We start from the raw sequence: 14,228 nt of genomic DNA on the forward strand, positions 1-14,228 counted from the left end.
CTTTCCCTCTTTCTCACATGCATCTACACACACTAAAAGACCTTTTAAGATCTGCTTATCTAATTAGCAACACAAGCATTTGTCACCTGCAACTCTATCTCAAGAGGAGGAGGAAGTTTCTCTTACCGTTTAACTCTGCACGCAATGACCCCGGAGGTCAGAAACTCTGACTAAGGAGATGATGGTCATCATCCTTGAAAGAGAAAGCAAAATACATTTATTAGACTGTTTCCAAGTTGGAATTGGCCCTCCGGCACCTGAAATAAATATTTCTTATAAATTAAAGCTCCAGTGTCACTTCACATAATGGTTTGTTTTGATCACTTTTGCTGTGATGTCTTAGAAGACTTCAAAAACTTCATGAAAAATAAATGGAATTAAAAGTGATCTTATTTGACTGCAAAAAAAAAAATTGAAATCCATTCAGTTTTCTCATAATACACATTTCCCCTGAATCTTTGAAGAACCTTATCATTTAAACACATTAACATAAGATTTATTTTATTCTAAATAGGAAATTAGTCAAAAATATACAGTTCTTCATGTAAAAAGTATATCAGTTATCAAAACTGTAATAATATCTATTACTTCAAAAAGAAGTTACAATTAAATTAACCATTTTTCACTCAAATAATCAGATAGCTCACAATTTCACTATAATGATTACATTTTTAGTCTTTGACCTCAAAACTTCAGTCTGTGACCTCAAAGTTTTCATTTATCATATGGTATTCTCACAAGTTAGGCCAATGTGAAATAGTTAAAAATGAAAACATCTCTGTTTATTCAGAATCCATAGCTTAATTTTTCTGGCAATTTTCAACTTTAATGAGACTTAAATTAATTACACCAGCTCATAACATAACATTATAAAGCATAAAGATTTTTGGAAGTGCAAATCCAAGTAAGATGACACCTTTACCAAATTATGAAATTTTGCCAAACCTATATGATATTTTGTAACCCCTTAAGATCATGTTTCCTATTGCAGTCTTCCATTACTTTAATCATAACTGTACTGTAAAAATATCATTTGAGTAACAAAAAAAAAAAACAGCATTGTTTTTCAGGGTTATTTACAGTCTTGCTTATTGTTGTTTTGGTATAACTTAATATGGCTTTTAAAATTCTGTAATTTTCAGGGCTAGTATATGGTGTGGTGGTTATAAGCACTAGATTCCCACATGGATGACCACGGTTTGAGTCCTGGACCTGGTGGCTTGAAAATCATGCTAGATGTGTATACATGTGTGGCCAAAATCCCAGGAGGAGAATGAAGGAGAAGGGATTGTGGCATGGCCATGTCCCCCCAGGGGAGCGATTTCTTACTTTCCATCCCACCGTGTCTCTCTCCCTCTCTCTCCCCCTCTCCCTCTCTCTCTCTCTCTCTTTCTGTCTCTCCAGTTAGTGCACACAGCCTAGGTCAAAATTTGAAAACAAAATGGAATACTTTTCTCCTTTTGAATGAGTTCTTGGGTACAACTATTAAAACCAAATGGAACAAGACAAGTATGTATGAAGTGGCTCTATTTCATTCTGAGATTTGTCCAAAACCTGAGACCCATGCATGAAAAACTTTTTGCTATTATCTTATTTATTTTTCCTTTTTGTAAAGAATTATTTATTTTATTTTATTTATTATTGTTGTTCTTCAATTTGACCAGATGGAGGCAGAGAGACAGAGAGGGAAGAGAAAGCACTCCACCAGTCTAGGACTCTAACTGTGGTGGACCAGTGCCCCAAACACTGTCCCACCTGCCAGCCCCATTATTTATGTATTCTTACTTCTGATTTACATGTAACCATTGTACAACTTTGTGGTTTATGGTGTGGTTTTTCAAAGCATGCCGTGTGCGACAATCAACTCAGGGATGTAAACATATTCATCATCTTGCATGAGAAGCTTTAAAATTCCACTTAAAAAGATCCAACTAGCAATACCCACTTAAATAAAAGAACTTTTTCTGTTTAATCTTTATAGAGGTAGTAGACTCTTCAATATTAGACTCCTCATTAATGGAAGCCCTTCACCCTCCGCTCGCTCTTATCAAGTGTCACGGCCTTTCTCTAACCTGCTTATTTCTTACAATCCATTTAAATTTAATTTGCTTTATAAAAAAGAATGCAAATGAACTGTGTAGGATAGACTGGGAGGACTTAAGATTTTATGCCATTAATGGTGATTATTTCTCCAAAAGTACTGTTCTTGCTTTCTTCTCTTGCTGGAAGTCTTCAGACTCAATTTAATTTATATCTCATTATTCCATTGCTTCTTGATCTTTTTGAGTATTTGAAGATACCATCCTTTTTGTTATTTCTTCTAGATTATTATTGAGACTGACTCTTTCACAGTGATTATAGCTTCTTGAGTTAAAATTGTTTTTTTCTGAGATTTTGAGGTTGTGATATATATCTGTCTCACATCCACTTAGTAAATAAAATATTAGTAGATTTAGATTCATTTGTCTTGCTTAAGAATGTTAGTGCTGGGGCCTGCAGGTGGCATAGTGGTTAAAGTGCTGGACTCCCATGTAGTCGACTGTAGTTTGAGTCCTAGACGCCTAGTGGCTTGAAGCTCGTGCCAGGCAAGTGTGCATGAAATCTTGAGAGAAGAATGGAAGAGAAGGAATTGCGTGGCCATCCCTCAGGGGGTTGATTTCTCACTTTCAGTGTCTCTGTATCTCTCAGTGTCTCAGGTGAGCACATACGCCCTACAGAAAATGTCTCTGGAAAAAAAAAAAAAGAAAATCTTATTGCTTAATTAATTTGGTTCTTGGTGCACAAATAAGTAACTTCACAATGGACATTTCTACCCTGACTCATGTTGACTCATGTCTGTCTGATTTATCGACTCTAGTTGCATTACAGTTCATGAGTTTGGGGAATCACTACATTGCTGATACTATAATGTGTATACCTAGAAACTCGCCCCGAAGTTCAGGTGTTCATGGTACTGCCAAACTGTGCACTGTCTGGACAGCAGCAGAACACAAACACTTTCTTCTCAAGGAGTGTTTTTCTGGTTGCAGGATTCTCTGTTGATAGTTACTTTCTTTTAGCACTTTGCTCTCCTTTCTTTAAATTTACTTACATATTCTGTGAGGAAGAGAGAGGCTAAGAGGGTCTCCATGCCACCCTTCCCCTCATCCAGCCCAGATCACAAGCACATGCTGCCCATACTCAGTGCGCACAGGAAGGCCTCAGGATATGAACCCAGGACCTGCCCGTCTAAGTCCGGTTTTTACTGCTGTGTCATTGTCTGGCCCCTAAAGCTCTCATTCCACAATTTCTGTGCATGTTGAAAATCATTAATCAGTACAACTGTTGTTCATTTGAAGGTCATCTAGCTTTTTTTCCCATTATGATGACGCTGTTTTTGTCATTTTACTGTGAAGTCTAGTTGCTTTGTTCTCTTTGGATTCAGAGGACTTTTTAAATCTATAGCTTGATGTCTTTCCTTGCATTGGAGAATTACATTTGTATCACTGTCTTTCTCTTCTCCTTTTTGATTCCAATTATACATTTTTTCCACTATCTACTTAGATCTGTGTGTTTCTTAGACTCTCTTCTATATTTTCCATTCTTCTTCTCTGCATGCTTTATTCTGAATCTTACTTGTTCTGATCTATGTTCTGGTTTCCTAAATTTCCTCTTTCATTTTGTTTAATCTTCTCTTAAATCCATTCATTAAGTTGACTATATCAAAATCACAGTTTTTCATTCTCACAGGTTTATAATTTCTGTTTGGTTCTTTTACAAACTTTATTCTTTGTTGATACACTAATTTCTGCTTTTTATTTTCCTGAATGTTTAAGCATCTATCCATTAAAGTCTTTGTCTGATAACCCTAGATTCCGGAAGCCCTAGGTTTATGCTTGCTGTCTCCTTGGGTGTTTTTGTTTGTTTATTTTTACATTTCCTTGTTTCGGCATGATCAATTTGGTTGAGAATTCTATGTTGTAAATGAAAACTTGTAAATATAATCTGAGGGTTAGCACAATGTTATTTTTCCTCCTAAGATGACTTGACATTTTCTGACTAAAATCTAGCAATCCAGAATAATCTCAACCGAATCAAGGTTTGAGGTAATCTGAAGGGCTGGGTTAATGAATTTCTCATAATTTATCTATTCAGCAATCCAGAGTCCCAGCTTGAAACGTGAGGAATTTACGAGGCCTCTTCTTTGGTAGTCTTTGAATTCTGAAGGGTTTTTTTTTTTCCACCTTAGCCCTGCAAGTCTGTCAAAAGTTTTTATTCAGCTTCCCAGACTGTCAGATGCTTGTTTTGGACAACACAGACACCCCTAGGGAAACAGCAACCCCAAATCTTGGGCTCGTCTCTGAGTTTTCATCTTCTAAATCTTGACCTCATTATTTTATTTTCCGCTGCCTTGCTAGATCTCTAACGCCTTCAGGCTAGTGTTTCCAGATCTAGAAGAAAAAAATTACAGGACACCTAATTAAATATGAATTTAAGATAAACATTTAATAGTCTTTTTTGTCTAGATAGATTTCACGTAATAACTGGGACACGTTTATATTAACAGTTTACGTCTCCATTCTCTGAAACTCAATTTTACCTGGGTGCCCTATGTTTTATCTAGCAACCCTACTTCAGACAAATGTGTTTCTGTCTTTCCAGCTTTTTCAGACGCTCTCTGAATTCCTTAGTATATAAACTTTGAAATTAAAAGTTCACTTTTGCTAAGTGGTTAATAAACTCGAGTTACTAAAAATTGGGGGGAGATGAGTCACCAAATGAAGTATTTTTTTAAAGAATTATTTAATTATATTTATTATTCTTATTTTTTAAATTTGCTATAGGACACATGGGCTCACCAGAGAGTGAGAGAGAGGGAAACCAAGAAAGCCAGCCCCCAGATCCTGGACTCAAACTGCAGTCAGCCATGTGAGAGTGCAGTGCCTCAACCACCACCCCACCTGCTGACCCCTCAAATGAAGTATTAATAAGTTTGCTTAAATTCTAGTATGTCATGAACTATGTGTGTGACCTTGTATAAATGGATTTAAATTTTGACTTTATTTTCCTTCTCTGTATAACAGGAATAATAGGTGACATTTATTTGGGCCTGATTATGCAATAACCATTGTACTAAGCACATTAAACAAATAAACAAAAACAAGCTAATAATAGAGCCTTAAATTCCATAAGATTCTTGTGAGGATCAAATTAGAAAATGGTATAAATGCTCTGGTATGTATTCGTGATAATTAACTGTTAAGACTAATTTAAGTCATAACTTTTAAACTTAATTGAACATTTTGCTTCCAAGTCTACTACGAACATTACATACTAATGTCTCAAATGCTACAACAGCCCTATCGATTCTCTAGAGTATAGGAAAGAAAAAAAAAGGCAATTATTTTTTCTTTATAACTTCAGCGATTCTATAACTGAAGTTCTAGAAGTTATAGAAGCTGTACTTCCTAATACATGACCCCAAAATGAAGATGACAATTGCGAACATACACAGCGATCATCTACAGAAGTGGAAATGGTAACTTTGCTCCACTTTGTGAATGATCTGGGCAAATTTTCAAAGAAATTATGAGCCAAGAAAAAACAAGCAAAATGTTATCAACAGATCTGTTTCAGGCCATCGCTAACCTATGAAGGGTTATGATGTCCACCTTTTCCTCCTGAAGGGCAAAGAACCGTACCCTTCGGTGAGTGGAGAGTGGGCTGAATTTCCACTCCCCACTCACTCTGTGGTTGAATAGACTCACAGGACCACCCGGAACAGCTGTGTGAGTCAGCCCCGTCTGTCAACGAAGGCAGCTCATGTGTTGCCCATGTTGTGTGCACGTGTGTACTGGATCTTACATGTTATCATCCCTCAGGGGGTTGATTTCTCACTTTCAGTGTCTCTGTATCTCTCAGTGTCTCAGGTGAGCACATACGCCCTACAGAAAATGTCTCTGGAAAAAAAAAAAAAGAAAATCTTATTGCTTAATTAATTTGGTTCTTGGTGCACAAATAAGTAACTTCACAATGGACATTTCTACCCTGACTCATGTTGACTCATGTCTGTCTGATTTATCGACTCTAGTTGCATTACAGTTCATGAGTTTGGGGAATCACTACATTGCTGATACTATAATGTGTATACCTAGAAACTCGCCCCGAAGTTCAGGTGTTCATGGTACTGCCAAACTGTGCACTGTCTGGACAGCAGCAGAACACAAACACTTTCTTCTCAAGGAGTGTTTTTCTGGTTGCAGGATTCTCTGTTGATAGTTACTTTCTTTTAGCACTTTGCTCTCCTTTCTTTAAATTTACTTACATATTCTGTGAGGAAGAGAGAGGCTAAGAGGGTCTCCATGCCACCCTTCCCCTCATCCAGCCCAGATCACAAGCACATGCTGCCCATACTCAGTGCGCACAGGAAGGCCTCAGGATATGAACCCAGGACCTGCCCGTCTAAGTCCGGTTTTTACTGCTGTGTCATTGTCTGGCCCCTAAAGCTCTCATTCCACAATTTCTGTGCATGTTGAAAATCATTAATCAGTACAACTGTTGTTCATTTGAAGGTCATCTAGCTTTTTTTCCCATTATGATGACGCTGTTTTTGTCATTTTACTGTGAAGTCTAGTTGCTTTGTTCTCTTTGGATTCAGAGGACTTTTTAAATCTATAGCTTGATGTCTTTCCTTGCATTGGAGAATTACATTTGTATCACTGTCTTTCTCTTCTCCTTTTTGATTCCAATTATACATTTTTTCCACTATCTACTTAGATCTGTGTGTTTCTTAGACTCTCTTCTATATTTTCCATTCTTCTTCTCTGCATGCTTTATTCTGAATCTTACTTGTTCTGATCTATGTTCTGGTTTCCTAAATTTCCTCTTTCATTTTGTTTAATCTTCTCTTAAATCCATTCATTAAGTTGACTATATCAAAATCACAGTTTTTCATTCTCACAGGTTTATAATTTCTGTTTGGTTCTTTTACAAACTTTATTCTTTGTTGATACACTAATTTCTGCTTTTTATTTTCCTGAATGTTTAAGCATCTATCCATTAAAGTCTTTGTCTGATAACCCTAGATTCCGGAAGCCCTAGGTTTATGCTTGCTGTCTCCTTGGGTGTTTTTGTTTGTTTATTTTTACATTTCCTTGTTTCGGCATGATCAATTTGGTTGAGAATTCTATGTTGTAAATGAAAACTTGTAAATATAATCTGAGGGTTAGCACAATGTTATTTTTCCTCCTAAGATGACTTGACATTTTCTGACTAAAATCTAGCAATCCAGAATAATCTCAACCGAATCAAGGTTTGAGGTAATCTGAAGGGCTGGGTTAATGAATTTCTCATAATTTATCTATTCAGCAATCCAGAGTCCCAGCTTGAAACGTGAGGAATTTACGAGGCCTCTTCTTTGGTAGTCTTTGAATTCTGAAGGGTTTTTTTTTTTCCACCTTAGCCCTGCAAGTCTGTCAAAAGTTTTTATTCAGCTTCCCAGACTGTCAGATGCTTGTTTTGGACAACACAGACACCCCTAGGGAAACAGCAACCCCAAATCTTGGGCTCGTCTCTGAGTTTTCATCTTCTAAATCTTGACCTCATTATTTTATTTTCCGCTGCCTTGCTAGATCTCTAACGCCTTCAGGCTAGTGTTTCCAGATCTAGAAGAAAAAAATTACAGGACACCTAATTAAATATGAATTTAAGATAAACATTTAATAGTCTTTTTTGTCTAGATAGATTTCACGTAATAACTGGGACACGTTTATATTAACAGTTTACGTCTCCATTCTCTGAAACTCAATTTTACCTGGGTGCCCTATGTTTTATCTAGCAACCCTACTTCAGACAAATGTGTTTCTGTCTTTCCAGCTTTTTCAGACGCTCTCTGAATTCCTTAGTATATAAACTTTGAAATTAAAAGTTCACTTTTGCTAAGTGGTTAATAAACTCGAGTTACTAAAAATTGGGGGGAGATGAGTCACCAAATGAAGTATTTTTTTAAAGAATTATTTAATTATATTTATTATTCTTATTTTTTAAATTTGCTATAGGACACATGGGCTCACCAGAGAGTGAGAGAGAGGGAAACCAAGAAAGCCAGCCCCCAGATCCTGGACTCAAACTGCAGTCAGCCATGTGAGAGTGCAGTGCCTCAACCACCACCCCACCTGCTGACCCCTCAAATGAAGTATTAATAAGTTTGCTTAAATTCTAGTATGTCATGAACTATGTGTGTGACCTTGTATAAATGGATTTAAATTTTGACTTTATTTTCCTTCTCTGTATAACAGGAATAATAGGTGACATTTATTTGGGCCTGATTATGCAATAACCATTGTACTAAGCACATTAAACAAATAAACAAAAACAAGCTAATAATAGAGCCTTAAATTCCATAAGATTCTTGTGAGGATCAAATTAGAAAATGGTATAAATGCTCTGGTATGTATTCGTGATAATTAACTGTTAAGACTAATTTAAGTCATAACTTTTAAACTTAATTGAACATTTTGCTTCCAAGTCTACTACGAACATTACATACTAATGTCTCAAATGCTACAACAGGCCTATCGATTCTCTAGAGTATAGGAAAGAAAAAAAAAGACAATTATTTTTTCTTTATAACTTCAGCGATTCTATAACTGAAGTTCTAGAAGTTATAGAAGCTGTACTTCCTAATACATGACCCCAAAATGAAGATGACAATTGCGAACATACACAGCGATCATCTACAGAAGTGGAAATGGTAACTTTGCTCCACTTTGTGAATGATCTGGGCAAATTTTCAAAGAAATTATGAGCCAAGAAAAAACAAGCAAAATGTTATCAACAGATCTGTTTCAGGCCATCGCTAACCTATGAAGGGTTATGATGTCCACCTTTTCCTCCTGAAGGGCAAAGAACCGTACCCTTCGGTGAGTGGAGAGTGGGCTGAATTTCCACTCCCCACTCACTCTGTGGTTGAATAGACTCACAGGACCACCCGGAACAGCTGTGTGAGTCAGCCCCGTCTGTCAACGAAGGCAGCTCATGTGTTGCCCATGTTGTGTGCACGTGTGTACTGGATCTTACATGTTATTTCATCTGCTCTGCACCACAGCCGTATATGACACAGTACCTAGAAAACGGGCCATAGCGTTGCCATTTTACTCTAAGACTGAAGTTCAGAGAGTCCATGTAACTCGCCCCACTACGGAGAGCTGAGTCAAGAATGGGACTTCCTTTATTTGATCCAACAGTCCCCCCCCCAGCCTAGATCACTTCGCCCTCCTGAACTGCTGAAACTACATACGTAGCTACTACACATACACACTGAAACTACTAGAGTAGAGATGGCTGGTGTCAGGCTCTGCGAGGATTTTTGAATTATTATTTTATCTAAACAAGCAGAGAGGGGTCAGCAAGTGCATGGTGGTTAAGACACTGGATACCCACAAGGCCAACTGTGGTTCAAGTCCTGGACACAGCAGCTTGGAAATCACACCAGGTGCATGTGCATATATGCCCCAAATCCCTAGAGAATGGAGAAGGGATTGCAGTGTGGCCCTCCTCCACTGAGGGGCGAGAGTGATTCCTTGCTTTCCCTTTCTCTTTTTCTTTCCAGAGAGCACACATTCCCTGTAGCAAAAACGAGAAAAAAGAAAAATTAAAAAAAAAAAAAAAAAAACCAGAGAAAGATAGGATTACTGTAGGTTTCCTTCGATGAAGTATCTGAAATAATAACCAAAAGCACTTTACTATTCTTTGGCCTTTGAGCCTTGATATTTTTCTGAGAGAGCAATACTTACTAACTGCGACAATTTGTCTACATTGGAATCAATTCTAAACATCATATAATAGGCTATAGAAAATGTGTGTTCTCTATCAAGAATGAGGGCCCACCAGGACACCGTATCTGCTCTTGGGTTGATAATAGAGCAGAGGAGTCAATCAGGTGATACCTAGTTCATTCATTATTTTCAGCAGTTGTTTATGGAGGACCCTATATTATACAACACCAGAGATACAAAGATAAGTAGTACCCACTCTCAGTCCTTCTCCTGTAAAAACTAAACATCAGATTAATTAAACAGATCAACTTCAAGCAATTGTCACCGGAATAAGAGCAAAGTAGCATGGAAGGAAGTGATTTAAAATATATATAATAAATTACGTAAATATTTTACTGTTGCGTGTGTTTATGGTAACTTCCCTTCACACACATAAATAAGAAGAAATTTAAAATAATTTCATATCTCTTGATGTTTAAATGGGAAATCATTTTAAACTGCAGGAAATATTTAGATTAAATAAAAGGGAAATCCATTAATTCTCAAGTTGCTAAACCCTAGAACATACTATCAAAATACTTCTTTATGAAAAAAGGACAACTTGGGACCAACAGATGGCATAATGGTTATGGCACTGTACTCCCATATCATCGACCGTGGTTCAAGTCCCGGACCTGGCCGCTTAAACCTCACTCCGGGCACATGTGTGTGTGTGCCCAAAATCCTGAGAAGAGAATGGAGGAGAAGGGATTGTGGCATGTCCATTCTGCCTTGGGGAAAATTTCTCACTTTCTGTCTCTCTGTCTTTCTGGCAAGCATGTGCACCCTATGGCTAAAATCTCTCTCAGGCAAAAAAAAAAAAAAAAAGGACAACCAACATTTCACAAAAACTTCTCATAAGAAAAGTGCCACACTTAGAGGGTTTGCATGAATTTTGGTTCAGAGCATACACTGGCCCAGCCATGGTGGTGTAGTGGTGGTGCAGTGTCTTGTTGTGCTGGAGGCCACGTGGAAGACTAGAGGGTTGGGTTCTCTGGTCGACCTGGACACACCAGGCACATGTAATTGTGATCCTGGCTGGCTGGGAAAGACTCAGGGAAGATCATGGTGTGAGACTCTGTTGGGGTTTCTTTCTCTCTCTCCCTCTCAAGAAACTAAGGCCAGGCAGTGGTGCAATAGTAATACAAGTGGACCCAGATGAAAAGGTACTGCGTTTGTGACCCGGCACCTTCCTGAGCACTCCAGGCACATACGCAAATACCCATGATCTTGGCTGAGACGGGGTAGGTGGTGCCATGAGGACTCTCTTTGGGGATGACTTACCCTCTCTCTTTCATGAAAGACACAAACTTTAAAATATGCACTGATCTGCTCACTAGACAGTAAGGTTCAATGCAAGAGTGTGTATAATTTACCTTCCCTTTTTGCTCAAAGGTATTGAAATAATTTTCTTCTTTGAATGAAAAGTTAGTAGTGCTTGTTCAGGATGCCTGTTATCTAAAAGTTCCTTCCACCCAACCGAACTTAAGGTGAGGCCATTTGAACCCTCCATGCTCACCTCACCACCTCCAAACAGTGACTCATATACTAACACACACAAATCCTTGTGATTAACTAGATTTATAGCTCACTGCTTTATACAAGGCCTCTCCATAATACCCGATCTACCAGAAGCCTGTCTCTTAAGCTGAGAGAGTTTGAGTCTGGATGTTTAGACTTAACATGGGAACAACTGTGAAGTACCTTGGAGAAGATGTATGGAAGTAGGTTACAAGATTTATCCACCAAGAGCTGGAAATAGCAGATATGCAAAGTAAAAAATAACTCAGGAAGGAAACAAAATATCTATAATAAGGACTCCTTCTCTGGAAGGGAGACTGGCGGGCACCCAGACATTATTCAGGCAGTGGGAAGTCTTAACAACTCCAATTCAACAGACAAAAAATAATTTTAAATAGCTAATTAAAATTTGATGAAAAAAGTTTAGTTTCACTAGTAATCAAATTAATGAAATAAAAATGATAATGAGATTCTATTTTAAGCTTATTTTTAATTGATAATGTTCAATGCTAACAAAGGTTCTATGAAATAGAGTTACATTTTCTGGTAGAAGTATGAAGCACTGTTTGGAAAGCAATCTTGCCTCTGGGAAGAGAGAATTCTTTAAATATTCCTATCTTCGAATCTACAGAAGAATCTTGTAATATTTATACCGTCTACGTCAAGGAACAATTCTGCTGCAGTTAGGTTAGGTTTGCAACATGTAACATATTCGAAAATAGCAAGAACAAACAGCAGATGTAGTATCTGCAAGGGAGGCTACAGAACTGAGTGTTTTAGCTGGACATTATCATCTAAAATAAAACAGAATTTGTTAGTAAGAAGGAAGGGGAGAGTGGGTATTGAGTAGGCATCTAGCAATGTTTGCTCCATTACCATAGGGAATGAATTTTAATTTAAAAAATAATTTGAAAAAAAAGTGTTCATTTTTAAGAAAAAGCTCAAATTTCCAAATGTAAAAAAAGTACAAATTATAATCTATTTGATTATTCTGTAGAACAAGTAATATTATTTACAGAGTTTTAAATAATAGTTGACCGTACTTAATCATGTTAATTTTTCAAAAGTTAAAATGCTTTGTTTTATAGTTTGTACTCTCGAATATGAAAGAAGTTTCAATTTTATTTATATTTTTATTTTCCATAATGAGTATGTCTTAAATGCATGCTATAAAAAGATAGATTTTTTTAAGATTATAATTAAGACAGATTCATAGACTGATAAACAAGATTTCAGGCTGGAGATTCCTCATGTGGTTCCAAACAAAAGTAATATAAGGGACCAAGACATAGCTCAATAAATTCTGAGATTTAAAAAAAAATCGCATAAACAATTCACTGATTGAGAGAAACAGATCACCTTCAAATGAACAGAACCCTAATTTGCTGCAATTTTTTTCTCAATAGAACCAAAAAGTACTGGAGTAGAAGCAAAAGTAATGGAGTCACGTCACTGTCTCTAGTCATCAGATGGTCATCACTAACATTTACCGAGCAGGGGCTTAGATGAACTCTAAGCCCTTGTAATTGCTGAGCCAACACCTGACACAGTGGGTATCACTGTTAGTCCTCTTGCACACGTAAGGAACATGGGTGCAAGGAGGTTAAGTGACTACGTTTTCTCACAGGTTGCAAATAATGAAGCAGAAACTCAAACCCAGGTAGTGTGATCCCCCGAACCAAATCTCAGCTGCTTACATCTGCAGATCAAGGAAGGAAAACAACTTGAGATGCTAATAGTTTATCACTGATGTTTATAGGAGTTTAGAAAATCTGCTCCCCCATCTATGTGTCTCAATAACTTCTTGAAGTCTTCCTTCAATACTAAGATATTAATCTCAATGAATAAATAGTAGGAAGTTACGGAAGAAATCAGACTGTGGTGCACATCAAACCACCTCAAATCTTACAACAAAGCACTTAAAAGCAGGAGCCTCTAATGTGATAGGAGTGGTAGGATTCATGTTTAGAAGTTTAAATAATGAGTTTAACTTGGGCACAACACACTAAGGCCAAAATATTTTCATGACACGTTTGTAGTAAAAGTCAGATCTGACCTTGAGGCCACATGCAGGCCCTCAGAATCAAGTGTGGCCTCGTCGGCTAGCAGGAAGAGTCAGGCTGTCGCTGCTGCAGAAGTCCTCTGTGGCCATGGCTTCTCTTCCTAGGTTATACTCTACTTCTCAGTCTCATTGTATTTTTGTCTTTCAGCTGAAACTAAGATCTGCTTCAAATACTACCACGGAGTAAGTGGAGCCTTGCGAGCTACCACCCCCAGTGTCACAGTAAAAAACTCAGCAGCTCCCGTAAGTTTTACTTCTTCCTCTTTGGTCAGAGCTAACTCTGGTGTTTCTTTGCCTTTATATTTTGTTCGTATGTGTGTGTGTGTCTGTGTGCATGCACATGTGTGTGATGCATGTACACACATCTACAGAAAAGGTTTTGTAGATAGATTATGAAAAGACAGACAGATGCGTCTCAATGTAGTGAAGAGGAATGAGATCCTAAAGTCAACCCCATTAAAGTGCCTGCCATGGGACCAGCAGGTGGCATGGTGGTTAGGGCACTGGACACTCCCACATGGCCAACCATGGTTCAAGTCCTGGACCTAGTGACTTGCTTTCTCACTTTCCCTCTCTCTCTCTGGTCAAATGAAAATAAATGAATGAATAAATAAAACAAAATAAATAAGTCTTTTTAAAAAAAAAGTGCCTGCCACTTTTCAGTTAGAGAAATGTCAGGTATCACTGTTTTTCCTAGATGGTCAAATGTATCTACAGAGACAGGCTTAAGAGTAGGGAATAAATATCTTTGGAATACATTTTTTATGAAAGGGTTTATTTTTAAAAAAGAAATATTTATTAAATTTTATTTATTATTATTATTTTGTAATCTGACCAGAGAGACATGGGAA

At 37.4% G+C, this 14,228-nt stretch overlaps 1 protein-coding gene across 1 annotated transcript in view; it reads left to right on the top strand.

Annotated features, from left to right (window-relative positions):
- HECW1 (HECT, C2 and WW domain containing E3 ubiquitin protein ligase 1) overlaps positions 1–14,228 on the top strand; it is a 321,373-nt gene that overhangs the window by 105,567 nt on the left and 201,578 nt on the right. The window contains exon 4 of the mRNA XM_006148902.3: positions 13,526–13,620. Coding sequence (XP_006148964.1) covers positions 13,526–13,620 — 95 coding nt within the window. The remainder of the gene's footprint in view (positions 1–13,525; positions 13,621–14,228) is intronic.

This window comes from Tupaia chinensis, unplaced genomic scaffold (genome assembly GCF_000334495.1).
Source record: "Tupaia chinensis unplaced genomic scaffold, TupChi_1.0 Scaffold000249_1, whole genome shotgun sequence".
Classification (NCBI taxonomy): Eukaryota; Metazoa; Chordata; class Mammalia; order Scandentia; family Tupaiidae; genus Tupaia; species Tupaia belangeri.